This window comes from Bombyx mori, chromosome 15, assembly GCF_030269925.1.
Source record: "Bombyx mori chromosome 15, ASM3026992v2".
In the NCBI taxonomy this organism is placed as follows: domain Eukaryota; kingdom Metazoa; phylum Arthropoda; class Insecta; order Lepidoptera; family Bombycidae; genus Bombyx; species Bombyx mori.
The window spans coordinates 10,686,841-10,714,752 of record NC_085121.1 but is presented as its reverse complement, the minus strand read 5'-3'; the positions used below and the strand labels follow the sequence as shown (position 1 = coordinate 10,714,752).

The 27,912-nt window shown below is 36.4% G+C and overlaps 2 protein-coding genes across 7 annotated transcripts in view; both read right to left on the bottom strand.

Moving 5' to 3' along the window:
• Positions 1-27,912, bottom strand: part of LOC101743353 (TAR DNA-binding protein 43) — a 490,523-nt gene that overhangs the window by 431,268 nt on the left and 31,343 nt on the right. The gene's annotated exons all lie outside the window — the stretch shown is intronic.
• On the bottom strand, positions 2-26,642 carry LOC101738602 (extended synaptotagmin-1). Of its 6 annotated transcripts, none has more exons than XM_038015855.2 (24): positions 26,250-26,642; positions 25,686-25,787; positions 19,578-19,775; positions 19,198-19,239; positions 18,933-19,073; positions 17,884-17,960; positions 16,646-16,712; positions 13,449-13,594; positions 13,198-13,318; positions 12,137-12,200; positions 11,309-11,415; positions 10,022-10,107; positions 6,755-6,803; positions 6,451-6,540; positions 6,282-6,368; positions 5,916-6,074; positions 5,262-5,414; positions 4,847-5,033; positions 3,956-4,054; positions 2,799-2,874; positions 2,435-2,527; positions 1,594-1,690; positions 1,001-1,141; positions 2-854 (listed from the first exon to the last, which is right to left on the bottom strand). In XM_038015855.2, exons 1-24 carry the CDS (start codon positions 26,250-26,252, stop codon positions 768-770), a joined length of 2,472 nt encoding a protein of 823 aa, XP_037871783.1. In that variant the 5' UTR covers positions 26,253-26,642; the 3' UTR covers positions 2-767. The 6 variants fall into 6 exon arrangements, with proteins under 6 accessions (XP_037871783.1, XP_037871782.1, XP_037871784.1 ...); XM_038015854.2 differs by lacking the exon at positions 10,022-10,107 and adding an exon at positions 9,077-9,171; XM_038015856.2 differs by lacking the exon at positions 10,022-10,107 and adding an exon at positions 9,077-9,171 and having other exon boundaries at positions 26,343-26,553.

The window sequence follows — 27,912 nt, the reverse complement described above, 5'->3', positions numbered from 1 at the left end:
ATTTTTTTTAACAGATACCTTTATTAAAGTAAACATTTAAAGCGTATAAAGTATATAGCAAAAAATAAATGCATAAGAAATAATGCTCATACAACTAGTATTTTCATCAGATTTCTTGCTTATTTTACTTTTATGTTGATTAAATAAAAAAGTGCACTTACCACATTTACTGAATTTTTAACAAATCTTAAACATTTTAATGCTTTAACAATGACAAAATACGTAATAGTAACACAGACAATAAAATTCTACAAATTCATAATATGAAGTTTGAATTCCGAAACACATAAAATTTATCATAATTAGTTATTTTTGTGGTTTTATTAAATTTAATTTTTTTTTCACTTTTAACAAACAGTAAATGGATTCTGGGTTGGTTGTGACAATTATCATAATATTACGTGATTGTAATCATTATGCTTCCATTACTTGAATTTTTAAAAAGCTTTATAAGCTTGCAGGCTAGTTAGATATGGCAAAGCATGTTTTATAATTATTATTTTAAACTTACGATTGGGCCATAAGCCCACAATTTTTTTTTACATGGCATAATGACCCAATTTTCGTTATTTTATTAGTGTTTGAGAGTTTTATGAGTGAATCGTTTAAAGCCATTAAACTTATAACATATTCAGATCAATATATAGAAATTGATTTGCACGTCAGATCCGAGTTGAAGTTACAATAGTACTTATTAGATTATATTCGTGTAGTGTTATTAATATTTAATAGATTCATAAGTACATCAAACTTCGAAATTGCATCTCTTAATCTCTAGGGGATGTTTCAGGCATAAGATCGAACCACAGGGTTTTAGCTTCACGGAAATCGTACTGATTTAGATGGACTACAACCTGAAACAATTGAATGCATTTAGATACTGGGAAAATAAATAAATTTATTTAAATTAATATATAAATAAAATTTAAATTAATAAATAAACAAATTTATTTTTCATTATATAACCACGTTGATGATAAAATAAGTAAGAATTCTTTACCTGTCCAATGACCGGACTGCCAGCCAGGAATCCCTTGTGGGTGGCAACAGTGACTTCGACTTGCCTGGAGTGAAGCTCAGCTAATGGAATCACCCATTCGAATTGTTCGTCATATTCCGGCATACAGCTGTCTTTTACCACCTGAATTAAGAGCACAATGGTATATATAACAGTACATGTCGTAAAATGAATAGATTTGAATTTTCTAAAGTAAATATAAACATTCATTAACCTAAAGCTAAAATTTATTGGTGTGCTTGAGACAATCTTTGAAATTACTGAATAGCATAAAGTAATGTATTCAGTTCTTGTAGCCTCCTTCGTGCATCGTATTCCTCAGTTCTGAAGGTCGTGACCTTTACTGAGCACTTTTGTTAGGACTATGTTCCTCCATTCACTTATTAGAGCTCATTCATACGTAAAGGTTTTCTTGGGAAAATTACTAGTGGTGGGTTCCCGCGTCCTTCCATAGCAGACTTAACACACTAATTTTAACACTCAAAAATAAAAATGATGATTAACAATATAAAATATTAATTTCATTAGTGTAAATAAAAATATAAAAAAAGTTATCATATTTTCCTTTAACTCACCACTGTCTTGCGTTTTGAATCTTTAGTTCTACCCGGCAGTAGATACAATTTAACGTACGGATCGGGCACATTTGTAGGATCTTTCAGCGGGATATTCCTAAAATATAAAAATGTCAATTAGTGGGCGATATAGTTTTTCTTTATTATTATATTTACGAGTGTATTTACATAATCGTCTTCACGTTCTAAACATTAAATTAAAAGAGCTGTTAAAAGTGAGACCTTACAAACTCATGTCTCAAGATGGATGGCGGCATTTACGTTGTAGATGTGTCTAAGGGCTCCGATAATGAATAATACCATATTATATGTATATAATTAAAAAATTGCGAGTCCTCGATATACTATATTCTTAACATATTTTGTCCACACAATTATTCTTTGTCTGAATAGGAGGAACCCATAACAGTATTACAATCTAAAAAAAATCTCTAAAATTCTAAAATTTTGTTCTTCAATCTAAAAAAATCATATTGTGGAAAAAATTCTAGGCACTGCCATTAGTTTTTTCAATAAAATGCTCGGTACTCGAAAACTACTGATGTACAAAGCTGACTTTCTTGCCTGGCTCGTCATAAGAGTACCTTTCCCTCGAGGCCAGGTTATCGTTACCCTCTAGAAAAAATCGATGTTAGGTTTGTTTAATATAATATATACATATTTAGGAAATACACATAGAAAACAAAATCAAGTTGCTTACATTGTATTTAGGCTTGGCTTAGCACACATGTATCCTGACACTCTGCTTCAGTTAAACAAGTGGAATCAACTTAATAACTGATAATACACTATGTTGTAAAGTATGATAGAACAGTAATCATATTTAAAAAAAGATACTCACATTATCTTGTGAACAACAATATATAATGTTTGATTCTGCATACTATAGCGCAGAGAGAGTAATATGCGGCCCAGACCGGCTTCCCCAGCGGAACTGCAAGGGAATATATTGTTGAAATTTCGATCTAGGCGTACAGTGGGATTTTGTTAAATATTAAAATTAAATTCATACTTTGCAAATTACGAAACTGATATTACTGAGAGAAAATGTGTAAAACATAATATATTGTGAATAATATTGAATACACAAAAAAAAAATCGTCCATAATATTAATCCAAAAATATTAGGTTATGAGGAATGATATGTAACGTTACTAGCTAAGTTGATAACTGGAATAGATATCGAAAATTTACAAAATACTAACGTAGTTAATGACGAAGTCCTGTGGATGAGTTTTGGAGAGTCGCGTCCAGATGGAGGTTGGTTCTCTTGAGGAGAATCTGTAAAAAAGTATAAAATAGCGCTGTCAGCTACTGTAGCATTACTGAATGTATAATTTTAGACTTTTATTAATAACTTTTCACTGGACCTTAAGTATTTCTGAAGCCTGTTGATAGGTTAACATATACTACATATTATATGAATTTTAAATAGTATTAGAATTTTAGCACTGTATAGTAAACCGTTTCCAAGGTAAAAAGAATCAGTTAAAACCTTAGCATATACGAAAAACGAAGAATATTTATTTAATAAGCGCTAATCACCTAAAGAAAAGTTTCATATTTCTTAAACCCGCAATGAAAGCAAAGGCGATATCATTTTTTTGACCGACAGATGCGACACCCTTTCTGTATCAGGTTATCATCACCGCCGGGATCACGTAAGCCAGCGGTCAGGGAACTTTTTAAATTATTACTCCAAAATATTTTTGTGTAAGTTGGTATTACCCCATTTCGAAGAACAAAAAAAAACGACATCACTTATTTTTAGCATTTTCATGTTATAGCCCTTGATAATTTTGAAAAAAAAAAAAAAAATTTTTTTTTCGTTTTGTTTCGTTTCGTTTCGTTTCATCGCGTTTGAAATCACAACGATTCTAAAGAAGTTTCACTTAAATATATACTTTTTACTCACAAAAGTTTCATTTTTAACCCCCAAAATTTCATTTTATCCCATTTGGGGCAATTTACCCCGGTTCCCCGACCGCTGACGTAAGCTCATCTATGTAAAGGAATCTATCAACGCAATTTTCACCAACTTCAAACACACGTATGAAAGACCAATGATAATGCAATAATATTAGTATGTACTCCACAGAAATAAATCAAGATATTATTTCTGTGATGTACTCAGATGAGTAGGCTCGGTTAAGAAATTAGGTCCAGGCCAGGATCATCATGACCATGAATATTTTAAGTTTTGATATTAAAGTGTATCTTTGAAGGTATATTAATATATTTTTTTTGAGCATAATGAGATTTATATCTATATATTTTAAGTAATATTATTAGATCCTAAGATATGTAGGTCCATTCATTCCATCAATAGCTAATTGATATCTTGATTCATATTATGACTCACCGACTTCTTTATCAATTATTTCCTCTGGCACGGATCTCTGCGAGGCGTCGTCTTGTACAGAATCTTCAATATTCTTTAATTCAGTATCACCTGATGAAGCTATAAAACGAAACGTCATTACATAAAACAACTAATCAGTGGAGGTAAAAGGTTGGTCTACTATACAATAAAAAATAATTTTCTCATAGATGATACAAGCTCTAAATATATACTATATGTTTTACAACGGCACCGTATTTTTTTTAATTATTTGTTTTATTACAAAATTTAATCAAAAAAAAATCGATTTTTTGTTACATTTAAAATCATTATTTATATTTTTCGCATCTATTTTCTTACATTACATAAATCACTATCGAGTACTATCGTATAATAAGTTATAAAACGTCTTATTTTAAGTCTGCATTATTAGTGTAAAATGTAAATAAGTTCATTTTATGTGAAGTGACTAGTTGTAACTATACTCAGACCATTGAACTCATATCTCAAGGTGGGTAGCGGTATTTTCGTTGTAGATGTCTATGGGCTCCTGTAACCACTTAACACCAGGTGGGCTGTGAGCACGTCCACCCAACTAAGCAAAAAAATAAAATAAAATAAAAGTGATGGTCTACCAAGGAATAAATAACAATGTTGTTTTTGGTTATAGGAAATCCTAATTATTTAGCCCACTGAGTTTCTCGCCGGATCTTCTCAGTGGGTCGCGTTTCCGATCCGGTGATAGATTCTGCGAAGCACGGCTCTTGCTAGGGTTCGTGTTAGCAACGTCGTCAGGTTTGAGCCCCGTGAACTCACGTACTAGTTAAGGCGACGCTGATATAGCCTCTCAAGGCTATCAGCTTAGGTAGAAAAAAAAAACTGATAATTTTATGGAAGTAAAGTAAATAGTACCAGGTTGTGCAGGCAGCGAGTCGGCGGGCGCGGCGGACTGCGGGCGCGGGTGCGAGGCGCCGCCGTCCGTGGTGTCGGTGGCCGCCGACGACACGGAGGGGCTCGGGGTGGGGGGGCTCGGCTCCGCGACCGCCGCTTCCAAACTCTCTTCGTCAATATCGACCTCTTTTATGGCTTCTTTGAGAATCTGAGGGAGAATTTTTTACGTAGTCAACTGCTGATATGTAATAACAATTGAATTCTAGTTTCGATGGAAATCTGATTTGTAAATATTAATTGGTACAACCAAATCATTTCGCCATCAACAAGCATAATCAAACCTGACTAATATAATGCTAGATTTTTATATGTTAAAATTTTACTTCCCTTGCAAGTCAGCTGTTTTTTATTTTAATGTGTGGAATAAAATACATACCCTCAATTGTAAGGACAGTATGATTTTGGACTCGGGCCCAGATTTCTGCAACATCAGCGGCTGAGTCAGCATCGTCAGATCTTTTTCTTTAAGCAAAGCGGAGATGCTATAGAACAATTGACCGAGTTGGCTTCCAGTTTTCTGGTCGAGAACCTGGAAAAGTAAAGTTGTTATTAAATAATCAATAAAAAATCACGAGTTTTTAGTTTTATTAGAATGTAGTGAAGTCTGGTCATGTTTTGCTGTGACCATGGACATCACATCCATTTCTTGTATTTACATGCGTACTAATGGTTGCACATGAACAACAACATGTAAAGAAGTTATTTTTTATTTGAATAAAATAGTTTTACGAAGATCGTTGGCGCGAGCAAGACTCGTGAAATTAAGCCATTAAAAGCTAGCAAGTAGTCACTTTCAGAATATAAATGTTTCAAACTTTTGCATGTATAACTTAAAACTGTCAGCGACCAGACGGTCAGTTACACATTCTACAGCGCCTATCTTAAAGGTTATGTATTTTTGGCAGGTTCACATTATGCTCCGATAGATGCCGCTACAAAATGAATTACATCCGGAACCCGTGACATAGTCAGAGACCACTAAGTACATAATTTATTTTCTTTTTCTTGTACTACACTTTCTTGTACATACTTTGACGTCAAGCGTGTCGATTTCAGGGTTCTGGACGAGGAAAGAATATCCGATCTCATACACGGGATCATCGGTTCGCAGTTGCACGGCGGTGTTTTCGGTTTTTTTGCCAACCGTCACCATCAGGTAAGGGTCCGGACGGGATTGCACACGGGCGTTCTAAAATTAAACAACACATGATTAACATTAACGGAAAATTAAATAAGTTAATCATTTATTTTATTATTCTTGTCTATCTTTTGTTATCTTTTTTTTGGGGAGAAAATAAGAAACAATTAGAACTAAACAGTGAATAAAATATTTTTGGGATAATCTAAGAACTGCCTTATAAATTTTGTGAATATTATTTTTCGATTCACAACTTACCGGTAGCTTCTTACACGAGTCTATGTAAACAGAGAGTACTGCTGAGCTCAAATCTCCCGTCTTGATAAGGAGAGTTTCCGTCAGTGCCTAAGATAAAGCATTAATATTATTATTTATATGAACTAATGATATTTATTATCAAGAATATAGATCATTATTGAAAACTTACTCGACTTAACTCAGTTACATCCGTGGATAAACGATGCCAAGATAATCTCAGTTGGACTTTACCGTGCTTCGCTTGTTGCAAGGTCTGCCACTGCGAGTACACAAAGTAAATTGAATTAGAATCGCGACTATAGATTTATTTGAGAGTCTGTTTTAGATGTTTATCTATAATTATAAATATATAAAAAAATATATATATTTCATTATTTACTTTCAAATAATGAAATATATATTTTTTTAAATATAAGTCTAGAATTAAAATATCCTATTTTTCGTTACAACAACCTCATTCTCTATACACTTACAGTGTCCAAGCGGCCAAATCGAACTACTTGAGATATGTCCAATGAACACCTGTAAATAATAAACGATATAAATTTTCTTATTTGGCTGTATATTAGGTCGGTTAGTTTGAATTGTGCTTATGAATGTGTTATTATGTTCGCCAAATACTGAATACATTTTATGACGATGTAATCTTAGCTGCGCCGTTATTTTTTTTCTAATTCAAAAGCCAAAAGCTCGATTACTGTGTAATCTATGTGTTAGTGTTAGTATTTTAGTTACCGTTTGAACTTTATTAATGTCTGAATTTTAAAAGGCAAAAAAACATTAACCTCATTACTTTTTTTCGTGTAAGTCGAGTGAAATGAACCATGCTGCCTCCGACAGAACAAGAAGGTGGACTATTGTATATGGCTCCAATGAATATATCTTTCAAGATTTAATAACAATGTAAAAATGAAAATTTGCGTTATATGTTGCCGATGTTAAGTCATCTTCTTTATAAAATAAATTGAAAAACCGATTTATGTATCAGGTAGAACGCGTCATAAAAATTCCTGTCGCCATGAAGAGGGAGTTGAAATTATAATTAAAGCAATTGTTTCAATAAAACTGCAATTAAAAATGTTCGCCAATGACATGTTTGTTTGCCCATAAATATCTCTAGGCTGGACAATCCTGTTCTAGCTGAATGGAAAACAATCACCATCATCATCAGTCTACGGTAATCCACTGCTGGACATAGGTCTCCCCCAAAGCTCACCACTGAACCCGATCTTCGGTTCTACGCATTCAATCATTGCCAGCTACCGTGCCCAGGTCGTCGCTCTATCTAGCAGGAGGGCGTCCTGCACTACGTTTGCCGGTTCACGCTCTCCACTCCAGAACACGTCTACCCCAACGGTTATCGGTTCTGCGACATATGTGACCAGCCCACTGCCACTTCAGCTTACTGACTGCGAGCTATATCATTCACCGTGGTTTTCGCCCGAATGACTTCATTACGTATTCGGTCTCCCAATGACAAACGAAACATAGCTCGTGGAAAGAAGTGCCAATGGGAAACAAGAGTACCAAGAATTGTTTAAAATGTATAACACATATGATATTATATACAAAAATTCCGTTTCTGTCTCCTTCTTAGACTTACTAGAAGAAATCTGGAAAGGACTAATGCAATATAGACTGAAAATACAGGTATTGTAATTGCCAATTTTCAAAGCCCTACAAGTTTCTTAATTCTTAAAAAATATAAAAACATGGCAGTTGTTGATATGGATTTTATGGTGTAAAATGTTCGAGGTAACAAGAAAATACACTGTATGGATAGAACTGAAATTGCATTACATCTTAACCCTCCCACTCCCGCCCGACTTGCCAATAAGGTTTATTTTTCGAGGATTGATGTCAAACAGAGGGCGCTATCGGTCGTGAAGTATGAGCCAAATTAAACTACAACACCGTAACGCATTATTCCGGTCGTATTTAGTGTGGTAAGGGCTAGATGATTTTATGAGTTTATACTAAGTGAGTTATTATTTTCAAGAGCATCAAGACAAAATAAAGGATATGAACGAATATAGAATAGAACTTTCGAGTGGCTTTGGTGTTAACACAAAGCGGAGAGTGACGATCTTAAGCTACAGTGCTGCGGTGGACATTCCATGTACGACTTGCAACGATCACAATACTATTAGTATACAGTGGTATATACAACAGCTGTTGGTAGTGCTGTATGGTCGACGACCGACCTGCCCAGATTTTCGTCTCTCCCAGCTCTGTCCCAGTCGTATATCTTGATTACAGCGACGGTAGTGCTGCGTCGAAGTACTGACTGTCACAACCCACCATATTACACACACATACACACACATTGTTATAACCATACGACACATAGACAAAAGTTAATCCGTTATTATCATATTTTAGTTCAGTGTATTTGCATAATTGTGTATTCTTTGTTAAAAATATTATTTATACCCTTTTGATATGTGTTAGTGTATTTATATACTGCGTCGTAGATATTATATTTATAACAGCACTAACAATAGTAAAAAATTTGAATAGGCGCGATACCGTAAATAAACATTTGAACAAACCAGCAATATCAATCACGGAAATATGGTACAAAACCCACTCAACATTCAAGTTAAACCAAAGAAATATAAAAAAAAAATCGTGATTCTTATCATCAAGTAAGTTTGAAAAGCAATTTAATAAATACGATAAATTTATCTAAAACAGTGATAATAAGAACCAAAACAATGAAACCACTGAAAAATAAACAAAAGTACGCTGGATGTCGCTAGTGCGAGGAAGCACATTTAGCGGCTGAGACGGACCTGCCGAGGTAATCATCGTTCTGAATGCCCATCCCAGGGTCCCAGTCCCACAGCTCGCACTGCAGCGATTGACTCTTCTTTGAACTTATTATCGCCTTAGGACAAACATCACAATTTCAAAACATTAGTTACCTTGCCACTATCCGTTTTAGGGGTGTGATCGTTTATTTGTGCAGTTTTAGAAATAATAAAACCCCACTTACGCCAATTTATATCTTTTCTTTTACAAATATCTCAACATTATTACTATATATAATATTATTGATCCATAAATAAAGAAGATTGAAAAAGAAAGAAATGTATAGTTATTATTGGTTAAGACTAGGAATTATAATAATTCAAATTAAAAACGTAACTTACCTTCATTTGTAGCTTAATTACAAACACATCTACATTATGATAAACAAAGCAAATGAGACGAAATCAGAGATGAACACGGCTAGAGATGTTGAACATGCATATATAAATAAAATCTAATTCTATACTCCAATTTCGTCCGAGTCATTACCGTTATGCTAGTGATGGGTTAAGTCATCGAATTACAACGTATTTTTTATTACTGAAGGATTACTGGTGGCCCGGAGGCCTTTCCAGTTTCACTAGGACAGGTGGGCGAGCAAAGGATCAGCCAGGAGGGGTGGGATTTGCTAACAGCCGCCCGAGCGCCTCCGAAGAAGACCTAACAACTCAAAGAGCAGCTGCTTCGCGAATGAATCTAGTACCGGATCGGAATCGCGACCCGCTGAGAAGATCCGGCGAGAAACTCAGCGGGTTGATCGACGGTAGTGTTAGAGCACGCGACGTACATTGTAATTCTCAGACGTGCGCCCTTAAACCAGAGTGCGTCTGTAGCAGCGAGGCATGCGCAAAGCGTTCGTACCGTCCGCGTCGTCGGCGCGTCCGCGGCCCCCCACCGTCCCTACACTCCGCGACCGGTCCACTTACTTGCCGAGCTTGTCGTCGTCGTTGCCTTCGTCCTTGTCGAACACCTCTATATCCAACATCTGACCGAGGGATTGCATTATACGCGCCTTTGTGTGAAACGCGCACGATCCGAGGTTCACATACGAGGTAAGGAAAACAAAATCTTATTTACATCTACGTACTTACTAAAGTCCCTTGTTAGCGTTTAACATGAAACGGACGGGACCAAAAAAAGCATGCTCATTTCAAATAAAATCAAGCCAAATCTTTGTTAAATGTAGGTATATTGTAAAACGCTGTATTAATATATATTATACACATAAGTAGCTCGTACCTATGTGATAAATTTAGAATTTAGTTTATTGGCCAGTCACATTCATAGTGATTTGCAGACTTAAAACGAACCAATCATGACAACATAGGCTTTATTATTTTGATAATTGACAATTAACGTGAAAACTGAATAACTTCCAAAAAAAAATCACATTAACTTTAAAACTTTTTAATTTAAACATATTTTGATGTGAAACTTAATTTTGTTAAAGAAAACATGCTTATTAATCAATAATATCAAATAAGCGCAAAAAACGTTTTTCGTCTTCAAATCATGGAGACACGTTATGAGGCGTCCGCGCTTATTCAAGCTCAGCGTCAAGCTTATTTTTAATAAGTTTGACTTATAATCAGCTTATTTTTAATAAGCTTGAAGTTGTACGTGGTATGAACGAATTGATTGCAACCGAAATGGCGAACATGCTATGTGGAACAACATGCTGATAATTGGAACTCATACTTGTGTCTTCAAATGCAGTTTCGTTGTTGAGTATGGTATATTTTAAAAGAGGATCTCATTCCATTCCAACTTTTCGTACGAACGACATACAACTTTACAAATCAACAAATACTTTATAATTAAAACAAATTCAACTCACCAATTATATCCCAAAACAAACTACTCGTAATCAAATTTAATGAAATAAAAAAAAATTGGTGCACTGTATCAAGCCAAGTGTAAGTAATAATTAACGAACTAAAAGCTTAATTTAAAAAAAAAAGTCTGATCGACAAATATTATTAGGCAAAGGATTCATTAACTACGATCAATAAGCCTATTTTTTAAAACTAAATACCAATTAAGTTAGTAGTTACATAAACGATACGTTTTCTTCGAGATAGTTGTAAATCAGACGGCACGGACTTACAGCGTTACAATATGAGAGTTCATTCAACTCTTCGTCATCAACTTTTGTTGAATATTAAAAGTGTCAGTGCAATGTAATCTAAGCAAAATTGTAATGTCATCCTCACCTCACACCAGAAGTCCCATCGCGGGTTCACGTTGTTATCAATGTGCTTCGTTTTCCATTGCTGGGCGCCCACAGTTATAACTGCATACGGATCTGACTTGCCTTTTCCTGTAAACAAAACAAAATTTCGGCACTTCGATAAAATGGCACGACACGAGAACGCTCTCGTCGTGGCCGCCGGTAACTACATTCCCGATCCTGCGGACAGAATGGAAAGCAGTCGACGTCGCCCCAAACACGTCATTTCGGATCCTCTCGATCCACTAACGGTGCTTCTAGGTACTTCAAGCACCGGTCACCGTTCTCGTCGAACCCGTCGTTTGCGACGAAGGGCTCGACGAGTAAATTAACCCTCAGACACAGTCCACTGAGTTTCCCGCCGGATCTTCTCAGTGGGTCGCGTTTCCGATCCGGTGGTAGATTCTGCGAAGCACGGCTCTTGCTAGGCTTCGTGTTAGCAACGTCGTCAGGTTTGAGCCCCGTGAGCTCACCTACTAGTTAAGGTTACGCTGATATAGCCTCTCAAGGCTCTCAGCTTAAGTAGGAAAAAAAATAGTACTTAATTTGATACGTTCTAAAACTAACACGTATATATGTTTTGTTTTATTGCTGAACGTAGATAGATAAATCCACTTTGGAAACCTTCTTCTTCAGAATCGGTATCATCATTTCTGAACGTTACGTCTAGTTTGAAGACTGTTCTCAGACTACTCGTTCTAAAATTATTCTCCGCGCGTCTCCAACTTCGGCAGCTTTTCTGTATATTCTAGGTCTATTTATGTATTTAGACAGTTATTATGGGATTTTAATGAGTGCATTTGACCCTTACCTAGCATAGAAACATCTTTCTTCATGAGATTCTGAGCTTGAACCAAATGTATGCGAAGTACACCCTGGAAACATTTAATGGATTTATTTTTCGAAGATAATAATGAAGCATACGGTCCCTGGGCGATGAATATTCACCGACGCTCATATGAACTTTTCAGTATTGCCAGGGACACACCCAGGACTATCGCACTGTTGTTTTTAAGCCTCGTTTGAAACAGAAACTGAAGAACGAATTTACACCGAATGTCTCAAGTGACCTAAAACTCGTTACCTACATGTTTCACATCAAGTGCTGGTTCAAAACTGGGCTTTTACTTCAGTATTTCTTATTAGTGTTCAGAATTTATAAATATCTTCAACCTTATATCGGGTTAGAGCAGCCTTTCTCAAAGTGGGCGATAACGCCCCCTTGTGGGCGCTACAGTCCTAAAGGGGGGCGGTAACAGACCCAGAAAAAAAATGGGGGCGTTGTGTAGAGGCTTGGGAGACGATTTGTAATTTCATCTAGGAAGAACCTTTAGACACCGACTAAGCTCTCGCTATAGTAGTTTTTAAGTAGGTGAAAAAATGGGGGCGCTAAAAATAATTTATTCTCAAAGTGGGCAGTAGACAAAAAAGTTTAGGAACCCCTGGGTTAGAGGCTATAAGGCTGCCAACGTAAGTTAATAGCATACAGATAAGATATACAGGATTTTTGGAAAAGGATAAAAGAAGAAATGACATGATGCTGAAGTTCGCATACTCGTACGCGAGTACGGTTAGCCCCAAACTCTATCCTTTCTGCTGCGAGGCATTCACGCATTACAGTTACTGTAAGTTGGGACAGAGATGTTATTTTATTTGGTACATTACTATGTCACGAAAAGTTATTTCAGTCAAATATTCTATTAAAACGGCAAAATAATCAATTTGGTTTCAAAAACAAAACGCTTAATATTGTCAAAAAATTTCGGAACCCTCTAACTCAAAAAAAAACACCTATGAATCTATTAAAAAAAATTTCGGAAACAAAATTCGATTTCAAGGCAGTACCATCGTTGTTTTAAAGTTTATATTTACCTCCGGCTCAGGCATGCGCAGATCAACCGTTGGAATCTCATCGCTTAGTTTGATCGAAAGCTTGTTAGGCAGCACCATCATTTTGGACACTTGCTCCACGATGCATCGACGAAGTATATCACTAAAAAAATAGTTGAAATTAACTTAATCTATTTTAAAGCAGAGAATTGTGATCTTTTATTTGAAAACATTCAGAACATAACATTTAGATTTAGTTCTTTTTGATATTATTTTACAACAGTTATAGTTACCTAAAGCCTGGCATATCTAGTATGTCAGCTGCGCCAACGAGATTGAAGTCGATTGAGGGGTTGTTCAAAAAGAAGATCTGTAGTCCTCCGACTAACGGTATTTTAGAGATCAGAGGTTTCATTACAACACGTACCATGCCGTGAATCTGAAAATATAAACAGATAATAGAAGTTGAATTTAGATAGATAATGTCAGCCAGGGTGTATTTAAATAAAATGACAATTTGCATTTGCATTTTAATTATCATTAAAATAGCTTCGTGTACCTAATATGTTGAACCTTGTTGACTATGCGCCAATTCCAAGTAAATGTGCAAGATGATGACGATTAAAACGAGATTCAGTGAATAAGGGTTATTTAAGTATAATTTCTCAAAAATAAAATGAAAATAAAATAGTCTTCAATGTTTTGCTATGTATTGGGGTTCGACGAACCCCATTTAATTTTGGCAAAAATAATATGAAAATAAAATAGTCTTCAATGATTCGTGTCTTAAACCCCAATACTATTTATATATTTTATAGCTTCATATGTTTACGTTAAAAAACTATGAACTGTCATAAAACTGTGTAAAAGTGTTTTTTCACGTTGTGGCAGTAGCCATCATAGAACACAAGGTTTTCAAGATAAGCTTGAATATATACAAGTTTCGAACAACAATATTGGGACCATCCGTCTACTGAGCAATTACATTCGCTCGGTGGAAGATATGTCGAAAAACCTTCCACACACGTTTATAGATATTTTCGGTTGGTTTAAGGAACAAAGACATTTTCAAGTTTAAAAATGCAGAAATTTCATCCTTTTTAAACACACGAAACGCCAAGAACAGATTCCAAAGAGCAGTCTACCGTGACACTTTTTGTATACGTTGTTTGAAGCTGACTGTGTCACGTGAAAAAAAAACAAGTTTAATTTAAAAATTTCAGTATCTAATTTACATCTGAAATTTTTGTACCTTCTTTAATTTGTTGCTTTAAGTCACGATGCCATATTCTATATAACTTTGAAATTGTTGTAGTAATTAAATAACTTTCTTCTATCGATATGTTACTACGGGGAAATTGTAGGTCATTATTATTGAAACAAATTCCGCGTTTTAATTTTAATTTCAATGAAATCGACCTTTTAATCTTTGAAACTAATTCATCGTTATGTTTATACTAATTACACTTGACCCCAGGGAGACGAAGACTAAAGGTAAAACAAAATATACTATTTCGTAATTAGCTTTCCCATAAACACACAAATATCTAACAAGTTGCTAGTTGATGGCACGCCAATTTTACGTTACGTACACACGACTTACAAAATCGATTTGTGTTACCTACTCGAACCGAGATTTCCGATGTTTCGGTTTTAAAAGCGCGCACTTTATCGGTAGCCAAAAGTCATAGCGAGTATCCATAAGTCATTTTTATTTATATACTGCTCTCAGGTCTTGAGTTTGTGGCGGGTAACCATCACAGAACACAATATATTTGGCAGATGCCTGAATCTCGCTTACGACATTTTCAAGATAAGCTTGTTATATTATATCAGTTCCGAACAACAACATTCGGGTCATACCCGATCCTGTAGACAGAATGGTAAATAGTCGACGTCGCCCAAAAATAAGTCATTACGGATCCTCCCGGTCCATTAACGGTGATCTTAGGTACCACAGGCACCGGTCACCGCCCTCCTCGAACCCATCGCTTGCGACGAAGGGCTCGACGAGCGAATTAGCCCACAGACACAGCCCACTGAGTTTCTCGCCAGATATTCTCAGTGGGTCGCGTTTCCGATTTTTTTTTTTTTTTTTTATGATTGATAGATTACTTGTGGCCCGGAGGCCTTTCCAGTTTCACCAGGACATGTGGGCGAGCAAAGGCTCAGCCAGGAGGGGTGGGATTTGCTAACAACTGCCCGAGCGCCTCCGAAGGAGACCTAACAACTCAAGAGCAATTGCTTCGCGAATGAATCTACTACCGGATCGGAATCGCGACCCACTGAGAAGATCCGGCGAGAAACTCAGCGGGCTGATGCATGGGTTAGGTTGCACGTCGACCTCTTTGTCGATTTCGACGAGTACGGTTACCGGGGTTCCTAAGCCTACTCCTAGTGTTAGCGCTGAATACGTCTAATGCAAAGGTTATTGGATCTGATGGATCCGTAAGGACGTGTCTAGGGCGTCGACGGTGACTGGCTCCTGCATGATCAGGATTCGGGGAGTAGTCAGCGGCGGCAACGATAAGGCGATTATCATGACGCATAGCTTATCGAAGTACCGTTCCGACGCTGACTTCATGTATTTCTGGACTGATTCGAGGCCCAGGTCGTCGTGTAGGTCAACGTTCCTCACGAACCACGGAGCTCCAACGGCTAACCTGCAAAAGCGGGATTGTAGGGATTGGAGTTTCCGATATGATGGTAGATTCTGCGAAGCACTGTTCTTGCTAGGGCCAGTGTTAGTAATACTCCAGTTTGAACCCCGTGAGCTCACCTACACGTTAGAGCGAAGAAGAAATAGCCTCTCAAGGCTATCAGCATAGGTAGGAGGAAAAAAAAACATTCGGGCCATCGGTCTACCGAGCAATATCACTCGCTCGATGGAAAATCTTTCCTTCGTCGTTATCCCAAAACTTATAAATCGGAACAAAAATAAACTTCTGAACAGCGAAGCAACGTTCGCGAGTTCGATGCACGTTTAATTACATTTACACGAACATTAGTACATTAATTTACGATAAACGTTTAGGTATAAGTGATGAAAGGCGATTGCATGCAGCAGAGATACGAATGTTCCGATGGATGTGTGAAGTAACAAGAATGGATAGAATACGGAATGAATATGTTAGAGGAAGTCTGAAAGTGGCACCTGTGACAGAGAAGTTGAGAAGTGCGCGTTTGGGATGGTATGGACATGTGATGAGACGAGATGAAAATGAGGTTGGTAAGAAAATGTTAACTATGAATGTGGAAGGATATAGAGGAAGAAGTAGACCTAAGAAGAAATAGATGGATTGCGTGAAAGACGATATGGGTAAAAGGGGAGTGAGCGAAGAAATGGTATATGATAGAAGAGTATGGAAGGAGAAAGCATGTTGCGCCGACCCCAGGTAGCTGGGAGAAGGGCAGGATAATGATGAATGATGTTTAGGTATAAGTCATTTCGGTCTTCTGAAAAAAAAAGATTACATGCGACCAAACTTACTTGGAGATCTTTGATTCCTCCGCGAATGCGTTGAAGTACGAATGAGATGTCGCAATCGCCGGCGTAGCTGTAACAAGTTAAATTATATATTGTAGTATTAAGTAGTTGGCTTTTTTTTTTGATGGAATGATCGTAGCTGGTTCAGAGACCTCGTCTCAAAAACCGGATGAATAAGCGAACTAGAAGGTTCAATTGGAAGGGGAGTTTTGCTAACAACTGTCCAAACGCCATTGGGGGTAATAGCGTAAGGGCAGCTGCTTTGGGAGTACTTCTAATACCTCATTGGAATCGCGAGCCGCCGAGACCTGGCGTGTCATTCAGCCGACTGTTAATTAGTAACGTTGCTCACAATAGACGAACTTAATTAGAATAACTGAAATGTAAGAACTACATAGTTCGAGTTTCAAGTCTTGCAACTTAAAAAATTGAATATTAGATTTGTTCGCCATAATCCTCAACAGAACAATTTCTTGGTCACCTCATCATCTTTTTTTTCTTTTTTATTTGTAATGAAGGCAGACGCTTTTTCAGTAAGCGATCTCACGAAAAATGTGTTTGTTAAATTGTTTTAATTTAACTCTACCATTCCCTTGAACAATTATTTTTATTGGGTTGATTGTTGATGTGCAATTGTCTATTGTATTCTAATCACCTCGCATCCTTAGCTTATAAACGTCAACGTGCATAACTTTCATCTAATGAGTGACTGATAGCAGCTGCCCGTATTTAAAACAATAGTAAATGCAATGATTCCAAACAGCTCCCGCATTACTGTTCATAGATTGTATATTTGTTGAATTAAATCATCCAGTTTACTTTAAATATAGTTGCACTGAGTTTATTTAGTGCTCTAGTTGGGAGATCTCATTGCCCATCTGGTGTTATGTGGGTGCTCCGAAAATAGATAACGTACCTTGAACCACTACTTAATCTCTTCGATGAGTCGAGACTTTTAACTATCTAGAATAAAAAACTAATGTAGGATACTTACTGTTGGTAGGACCTCTTGTGAATCCGCGCGGGTAGGTATTTCTGCCGTGAAGCAGTAATGCGTTTCGGTTTGAAGGGCGGGGCAGCCGTTGTAACTATATTGAGACTTTATAACTTATATCTCAAGGTGGGTGGCGCATTTACGTTGTAGGGGCTATGGCTATGGGCTCCAGCAACCACTTAACACCAGGTGGACTGTGAGCTCGTCCACCCATCCAAGCAATAAAAAAAACATTACAGAGACTTACAATAAGTCTATGTCCATGATGATTTCATTCCTCGAGAGATTCTTATCATAAACCTTGACGCCACCAACCCGCGGCGCCTGAGAACAATAATATTAACGAGATTAAACTTTATTACACCTATAAAACTGTTTTATTAATGATCACATTAAAGTAACTTTCTTCTTTAGTTGCAATTTTATTTGTAAATTGTCGTGCCATTAAAATGTTTTATTTTCGCAATCGGGATATATTGTGCGCATAAATTGTGCGTTCACATTTTATTGTCTATAGATTCTAGTAGACACTTAACAGCAGGTAAACCGAAAATTTGTTCACACGTCTATATACAGTCAAATGAAATAATGAACAAACAATATCTTGGGCCGCCGTGACGTAATAAATTGAAGTCGTCGTGGCCTGAAGGATAAGACGGTGCATTCGTGTTAAAGCGCTGTGTTCGAATCTCAGGCGGGTACCAATTTTTGTAATGAAATATGTACTCAACAAATGTTCACGATTGACTTCCACGGTGAAGGAATAACATCGTGTAATAAAAATCAAACCCGCAAAATTATAATTTGCGTAATTACTGGTGGTAGGACCTCTTGTGAGTCCGCGCGAGTAGGTACCACCACTCTGCCTATTTCTGCCGTGAAGCAGTAATGCGTTTCGGTTTGAAGGGTAGGGAAGACGTTGTAACTATATTTGAGATCTTAGAACTTGTATCTCAAGGTGGGTGGCGCATGTACGTTGTAGATGTCTATGGGCTCTAGTAACCACTTAACACCAGGTGGGCTGTGAGATCGTCCACCCATCTAAGCAAAAAAAAAAAAACCAGTTCCTTTGAAACATGAGGTTGAAGTCCAAATAGCATTGTAATATCTATTTAATAAGATAAGTCCCTCTATCAGTCGTTATTGATAGTAAACGTATTTACTAAATTCTAATAAAATAACGAGACTGTTGTCACGCCCTTGAAACGGAAAATTTATTTTCACAAATTAATTAATCCTGATCGTTTTTATGCTTATTTAAGACGGAACGTCAATCGCAATATTCAATATACTCACAATGGTACCGAGAATCATACGTTCAAATTTAAATCCGCTGAGTTTGTAATTGGCCAGGCTCTCCGCGACAGCCGGTTCGATCAAGTCTTTCAATAAAGTCTTTGCGTAGCTGTTCACATTCGGCCAGACTTGTAGGAGTATCTGCCATAGATGTATCAGTTAGGAGCGAGTTATTAGAATTCTAGATAAAGGCAGCAATTTATTTGATTGAATAATTGATTCTGAACCTTAATCTCGAGTGGTAAGCTTACATTATTGTATTTACCCTGTTCAACCATTCGGCTCGTTCGACGTCCGGGAAGAATACCTATTGAACAATACAACGTATTTTATTTGTTGCATTCAAGAGATAAATATATATTAATAATAATAATATAACTCTTTATTTAACACCACATGTAGAGTAAGCATATAAAACAATTAATAGACGGTGACATAATTTAGCGGCCTTATCGCTGAAAGCGATCTCTTCCAGGCAGTCTTGCAGGGAGAGGAATTAGCAAACTCGACGGTGTAATAAACTTACATAAAATATATACATACTTATATACACATGTGAAAAATAAATACAATATAAGATAGACTTACATACGATTAAATACAAATAAAAAAAAATTAATTGTCTCTTGTTTGAATAGAACGCACCCATGAAGGCAAGTCGTCAAGTCTCGCTAGTATCACATCTTTTTCAGAAGACAGTGCAGCGACCTTTGCGATGTTGCGTTTGTATTCGTTCTCCTTGCGCCATTGATCGCGCATCACCGACAATATAACGGGCCCAATAAGCCACGCAACGCTCCATTGCATATAACCTACTAAGTACACAGCTCCTACAATCGACACCTGCGAAATTAAATTATTCTTAAAATCGTAATCTGTAACCTTAATAGAACTACCCTAGTGACTGTTTTCAGACTTCGTTCCGGGCAAATCTCACTCAATTTGCTCATTTAATGGGGAAGGCTCCTGATCCCAAGTGTTCAGTTTGTGATGTAGTGGAAGATGCTTTTCACATTATGATGGAGTGTGCGCGGGATGATGATTTGAGACAACAATTCTTTGCAAAATATACAGATTTTCGACAAGTTGGAGGTTTAAATTACGTATTAGCCTTTCCGGAATCCAAAATGGCTAAGTCACTTTATAAAATAGTGTTGGTGGGCCTTCAGATACGATAACAGTTTCCTTTATTTTTTTTATATAATTTTTTGTTACTCTCCTTTGTTGTACAATGGAGTGACATATTCACTAGGTGAATAATCTCCTTAAATAAAGATATGAAAAAAAAATCGTAATCCCAAAAAAAAATTACGTAGGTAATAATAGAAGTAGATGAAACGCATTAATAGCTAGTTATCAGTGGTTCTATTTAAACAGTGATAATTGTTTGATAAATATGTTAATTGTTCTAAATATGTGTATCGGTACAGTGTGTATTATGCATATACTGTACCGAGGCACTGTGTGTGAAGTATGCACAGATATACCTAGTCAGGTCATAAATTCTGTCACATGTTTAATGTAAAATAATTGAAACAAGTTTATTCATTATGTAACCATTCATATACCAAAATGAACTTAACAAAACATAGATTCTTAATGACACTAAAGTTTATTCAAAATGACCTCCGTGATTTTGAATACAGGCCTTCAATCTGCGCGGCCAGTCGTCTATCGCAGCACGAACGAGGTCCATGTCAATATCGGCGGCTGCCTTAATCAAGGATGTCTTGAGTGACTCCAAATTGGGATGAGCTTTGAGCACGCCTTTTCCTCCAAGTGTTGCCATATCTTGTAATCTAACGGATTCAGATCTGGACTGGAGGAGGGCCAGTCTTCGTGCCGGATAAAGTCGATTTCACGCGCCGCCAGCCAGTCTTGTGTGCTCTTCGCTCTATGAGCTGGCGCCGAATCTTGTTGGAATACCCAGTGCCTGTTATTGAACATGGTATGAGAAACAGGTTCCACAAGGTTCGTCAGGACTGTATTTTGATACACAACTGCATTCGTTTTTACATCTTTCTCACAAAAATGTACCTCTGTTAAGCCCCAATAAGAAACTCCCAACCATACCATGAGCGAGGATGGAAAATGACCTCGTTGGACACGTGGAATACGGTTGCTCGCTTCTTCACTACTGTGTGCGTACACCTTATCATTTTGTTTGTTGTAACTCTCTTCTATGGTAAGAATTTTTTCATCCGAAAAAAGAATTTCCCGATATTTTTTTCCCGCGTACCGCTTCAACAAAGCGCGGCATCTCTTCAGTCTCAGGTCTAATAGACGAGCGTTCAAACGATGTCCTGTTTTTCTTCCATATGCCCGAAGCCCTAAGTCTTCATTTAACACCCTTTTCACCGTGGTTCTGCTTAACCCCATCTGAAGGGCCAACAGTTTCTGCTTACGTTTGGGATTTCTTTGAATTCGCGCCTTCACAGCTTTTATCACTGCTGGAGTCCTAACAGACCGAGGGCGACCACTTCTTGACCTGTCATCTACACTAGAGTCTTCATTGTATCGTTTGATGGTACGATAAACGAATCTTTTGGTTATATTCAAAATTTTCAGTATGTTAAAAATTTGAATTGGCGCGTAACCGCAACGATGCAACGCAATAACTGCAACACGGTCTTCTTTAAGCGTCCACTCCATATTTAAAAAACGAGTAAAATTCTAAAAGTATACATTTTTATTTTCATGAACAATTCGAAATTCGAATTCAATAAACTTTTTTGTGGCCAGCATTCTAAAAGAAAACTTTTTACTGTGTGACAATACTTATGACCTGACTAGTTATTTAGTGCATGATGCACAGATGAAACAGAAAGTCATATTTCATGTATTTAGAAGATGTCATGGCCTAATGAATAAGACACCCGGTGCATTCGTATCGGAGACGATGCAACTGTGCCGTTACCCACTGAGTTTCTCGCCGGATCTTCTCAGTGGGTCGCGAATCCGATCCGGTAGTAGATTCAGCGAAACACTGCTCTCACTAGGGCTAACGTTAGCAATTCTCTCAGGTTGAGCCCGTGAGCTCACCTACGAGTCCGCGCGAAGTTGGAATAGCCCCTTAGGCTACCAACGATTAGGCAGGAAAAAAAATGCCGTTGTTGGAATCCCGAAGGCAGGCACTACTTTTTATAATGAAATACGTACACGTCTAAAACATGTTTACGAATGACTTCTACAATGAAGGAATAACCTCTAGTACTAATAATGAAAACCTGCAAAAATTATAGTTTCAGTAATACTTGTGGTGCCCGCCCTACCCGTATGGTTTCACAAGATGCCCTATCTTGTGGACCCGCACGGGTAGTTACCATCACTCTGCCTATTTCTGCCGCATAGCATAGCGTAGCGTAGTAATGCATTCCAGTTTGAAGACTGGCGCAGCCGTTGTACTATAGTACAACGGCAGTTCTATAGAACTGAGACTCAACGTGGCATTTACGTTGTTGATATCTAAGGGTCCAGGTAACCACTTAAAACCAGGTTGACTGTGAGCTGGTTCACCCATTCAAGAAATGTAAATAATTGAACAGTGTGTACATGAGAAGTTTCAGCCAAGGGTAATGGTGTTAACTCACTTGACTTCTTATATCTTATATTCTGTTTAATATATTATTAACTTTAGCGAATGAAGAAATTTTACTATTAATCACGGGTTTCTGCGTGTCAATGAAGACTCCAAACTAGTATATACATACGGCTTTTGTATATTATGATATAGATTTGACTGGTGCCTCGGTTATTATTATTATTATTATTGACATCAGGGATGACAACAAAAAAAAGTTCAGGCAAACTATTATATTACGTGGCCTACCTGACATTAGTTATTTCCTGTCCTATGGGAATACATTTAGCGTGCATGATGTCACTTTTTTTAAATTAACATGCAATGAATCGTTCGTTAGTTGCCTACATCATGATGTAGTTACTGTCTGATAGGAACGCTTACGTCATTGAATACGAATGTTAGGTAGTGCGCTACACATTCCAGTTAGCCTTGTGCTCAAAAATCATTCAGTAGTTAACGACTCCGAAATAAAGTACGACGAACCTGTTTAGGTTTAATATATTCGTTGTTTTCATTTCGCTTTTTCTAAAGATTCCAATACTTTGCCCATTTAGTCACAACGACGGTACTGTACTTTATAACCACCTCATTTAATAAAAAAACTCTTGACATAACTCTTGGGCAAACTATATATTAGAAATCTATTGCGCTGAAAATTAATTTGTTACATGGTATGAAGTGGTCCCTGAAGCTTATTAATTACCCCATCAAACTTGAGTTATCGGATCTAGCTCTCAATTGGTTTTATAGTGTTGCAAAAGGGATTGAAGAAAATTACTTACAATCCAACAGAGATACATAATAGTGTGAAAGACTAGGTTCCCTTTTCAAAGGCTCCTCATAATTGTTGGTACAACTGTCATAATACGAGTACTGCGTGCGTCAGTACTTCCACAAAGACTTTTTTTTTTTTATTGCCCTTGTAGGCAGACGAGCATACGGCCCACCTGATGGTGAGTGGTTACCGTTGCCCATGGACTTCAGCAATGCCAGGGGCAGAGCCAAGCCGCTGCCTACCGCTAAGCTACCGATACCAAGAATACCGGATTTACTAATCATGCTCAGATATAATCGATTTTTATTCTATGAATACCGGTTACGCCTTTGAATCGGGGCAATATCTGCATGAAGTCTGCTTTACAACGACTATAAATAAGTCTCAGAGCTTTCAGTCAAGCAATGGAAGTGTGAAAAGGCTATACACACGAAAACGTTTTTAAGACGTCATACTTTTCGAAACACAAGAATTTTGTAAAATCAATTTTATTTAATTATTTTATTAATTATTAAAATTAAATTAGTTTGAGAGCCACTGTCAGAAGGGAGATAATTTTTAAAAATTGTTAACAAGCTGCTAATCATTTGAACTAGCTCTAAGAGAAGCTAAATGTGGGGTGCTATCTAGTGGCCACTAGCTTAAGGGGCACAACTAAATCTTAGTTAATGACTTTTCAGAATGGTAAAATTATTTTAGTAAACATAAAAGAATTGAAACAAGGGATAACTTATGTGGATAATCATAATTTATGTCAGATTAGAAGATCTCTCATTGGCTATATCTATTACAAAAGATGGCAGTGATAGATTCTGCGAAATGCTGGTCTTGTTAGGGCTAGTCTTAACAAACTTAACAAACTCTCTCAGGTTGAACCCATGAGCTCACCTACCCGCCCTGGCGTAGCTAGAAAAGTCTACCAGCAAATAGGTAGGGAAAAAATTGTAAAAGATACATAAGCCTTGGTGTTGACGACATAGAAAAAAAAACATGCAGAGTAACAAAGTATTAACATAAAATATTGGAATAAAAGACTAAAGCACAAATAAAAGAATAAGCCAATCTTATTTTTCAGATCACTTATTTGGAGGTCACACATGACTCATAAAGCTCTATTAGTACAATGCACTGCAGTTAAATATTAAATGTGAGTATGTATGTAACCTTAGTCACTAAATGTTATTTTAAGTACCTATCATAATATTTTATGTAATTAAGAGATTACTCATCTTGAGGGCCTGTTTGAAATTTTGCCTCTTAAATAGTAGTAAATGTCATAATAATATCATGTATGTATTACACATTAAATAAAAAAAAAATATTGCTGTATAGTATCTGTAAAACTAGGGAAAATTGTAGCCTGCACCAGTTGTTGCAGAACACATTACTTTTATTATTGTTTAACAAAGATAAGAATAAGTAATCAAAATGAATGATTTTTTTTAAGAGATTTTATGACCTGGTAACTAAGACCTTTAAGTCATGTCTTATTTTACTTTATATTCTTAATTTTATGAAAAATGATAATATGGAGTGAAATGAAATGAAGATGATTAATTTGAGACATTAATCAACTGGGATGAAATTTAATGAAATGAGATGATATGGGATGAAATATAATCGCAGTAAAATGGTGGTCATTTACTGAGATTTTTTCAGTGGACTTTTTGGAGGAACCCGAGAAGTTACGTCCAGCAGCTTTGTTTCATTTTCCCACATTTGTGCACTTTCACAGATATTAAACTATTAATAAACCACCGTTATTACACGTTTAAACCTGAAGAAACACTAAATAGACAAAATAAAACAAATCACACAACTTCACTCCTCGCGTTCCCGCCAAAAAGTCCTCAAAATGAATGATAAAATTAAAATCTAACTACCCTGTTTTAAGTACATATATTTCAATACGTGATTGATTAAATTCAACACAAAAATCTGCAAAATAGTTAGTGTTATTGGGGGTTTGAGGTGTTTTCATTTAATTTTATTTGAATTTATTTGCCAGTATCTCTAAATTATAAAATATATTCATAGTGTGGAAACTTTATGCAAAAATAGTACTGAGATGAATAAGTACACCTAAGAAAGTTCTAGCAAAATTTTGTCCAAAATAAATCAATGTGGGTTACAGTGACTACTAGAAGATTTATAGTCACTCTACAGTTTGCTTTTAATAATAATAGCAATGGAGCAATAAGATATAAAAAAATGTCCATCAATGCTACCTTAATCAGATATGTATGTACATCATTATCCCATTTCTAATATGAATAAGAATGTGCTAAGTGGTTTGAATGAAAATTGTATGATACATGCACATAATTAACATTTACCACACGGTTTGACAACTACATATTATTTTATAAACTATATGAAGATTTGTAAAACTTACCTTTTTGAGAAATGTGTACATCATAGAAAAAACACTGTTGCCATCATCACTGCCTGGTGGTAAGGCAGTTTTGCTTGCACCTGCCATGTTATTATCACTGGCCTAGAAAAAGTAATTTACAAACCAGAAAGTTAAATATTTGAGAATTTAGTTGTAGATTTAAAATTGAAAATTATATTATAAAAAAGAAAATTAAATATTGTAAGCAATTTTAAGACTGAATATGCACTAATGTACTGAGTACTTCAGAAGCACTAAATTAAGAGCCCCTTTTTTCAGGCAGACTTAATAAATGTCAAAATACAACTACAAAAGTGCCACCGGAGTGCTAAAGAACCAACGGAACTAAATATGTTAAGGCTAACAATTTTTTCAATGTACAATGTGCAATATTTTAACCGGCACGTAAAGCATTATTTTATTATCTACATTTATACTTTATCTAAAGCTAATTCAAACAGAGTAAGGTAAAACAAGATGAATGATATCACTTTTATTTTTAGACTACTGTTACAGTTATCCATATTCCAGGAATGGGTCGAAATAAATATTTGAAACACATACCATGCTGCACTAAACTACTGCGGCGTTGCAGGTGTTTTCGTGATTAAAACGTATTCTGAACAAATAAGAAAATTGTTTTAATATCAAACTAACCAATTTTAATCATTACATTCCGTTGATAATATTTTCTCGTAATTCGTAATACAAAGCACGGTAGACACGATTTTGATAGCTTGTAAATTCAGTAAACTGATTATAATTCGACCTTTCAATGTTTTGGTAAGTTAAAACCATAGACCTAGGTTTCCTACTTCAGTGGATAAAACTCTATCAATTTATTCAGTATTAGAATATTAGTTTAGGGGTGAGGCGTATTTATCGGAACAGTCAAACGGAACAGGTCCGTCTATGGAAAAACTTCGAACTGTTGTCTATAGACCGAAACAACTGTTCCAACTGTTTCAACTATTCCACAATATTCCATATGTTGCTTTGTTCCATTCCACAGTAAACAATCAGAAACGAAACAGTTTGGAACAAGCTCTTTTCCTTTTTCACGTACAGAAATAGAAAAAGATAGCATATACATCATGTTCCCAAACAGTTAGTAACATGCTCTTTTCTCATTTCACTTATTGTAATAGAAAAAGATAGCAATAACATTAACATGCATGCACATATTGGCAAAACTAGTTTCGCATATCATTAATATTAATAAATCAAGTTGTAAGTCCTAAGCCTGAGAAAGCCTGAAGGATTGTTTTCATTTCAAAAAATGTATTAAAACCATTTCATATGTATGATCTGTTCCTTTATGTGGAACATATTATTATTCTACTTAAAACATTATTAAACCTGTTGCAACACAACAGGCTGTTGTATTGGAACAGGCTGTTATATTGGAACAGGCTGTTATATTGGAACAGGCTGTTATATTGGAACAGGCTGTTATATTGGAACAGGCTGTTATATTGGAACAGGCTGTTATATTGGAACAGGCTGTTATATTGGAACAGGCTGTTATATTGGAACAGGCTGTTATATTGGAACAGGCTGTTATATTGGAACAGGCTGTTATATTGGAACAGGCTGTTATATTGGAACAGGCTGTTATATTGGAACAGGCTGTTATATTGGAACAGGCTGTTATATTGGAACAGGCTGTTATATTGGAACAGGCTGTTATATTGGAACAGACTGTTATATTGGAACAGGCTGTTATATTGGAACAGGCGCGCCAAGCACTCGTAGATACAACAAGTGCACCGCCTCACGGAGCACATCTTAATAGGGCTAACTAAGCGGAAACCAATCTCGACCGGAGCCCTCTTCTTCGATATCGCAAAGGCGTTCGACAAAGTCTGGCATAATGGTTTGATTTACAAACTATATAACATTGGAGTGCTAGACAGACTCGTGCTTATCATACGAGACTCCGTTCGCAAGAAAACCTTGTTTTAAGAAACATCCAGCACACTTCACATCGTTTGAAACTGCTACGTTCATGTTTATACATTATACACTTTTTTAACTTGTTTTATGATGGTTTCCCTTACCTCTATCACACATTATAAGAAAAGTGTGCAAAATGACTTTTTGGCAGGAGCACGATTTTGATATGATTCAGTCATGCATTTTACAATGAAACAAACTAACTACAAGGGAAGATACGAATTGCGAAAAAAAACTTAGGGATGCCACTTAATACAGATGCCCTTGTAGG

Coding starts and splice junctions, on each gene's coding strand:
- LOC101738602 (XM_062672609.1), bottom strand. CDS start 26,209: ATGGATAACTGTAACAGTAGTCTAAAAATAAAAGTGATATCATTCATC. Junction 25,788..26,122: donor TTGAATTAGCTTTAGATAAA/GTATAAATGTAG, acceptor TACTTTTTCTAG/GCCAGTGATAATAACATGGC. Junction 6,804..9,076: donor AACGATGATTACCTCGGCAG/GTCCGTCTCAGC, acceptor TATTATTTACAG/GTGTTCATTGGACATATCTC.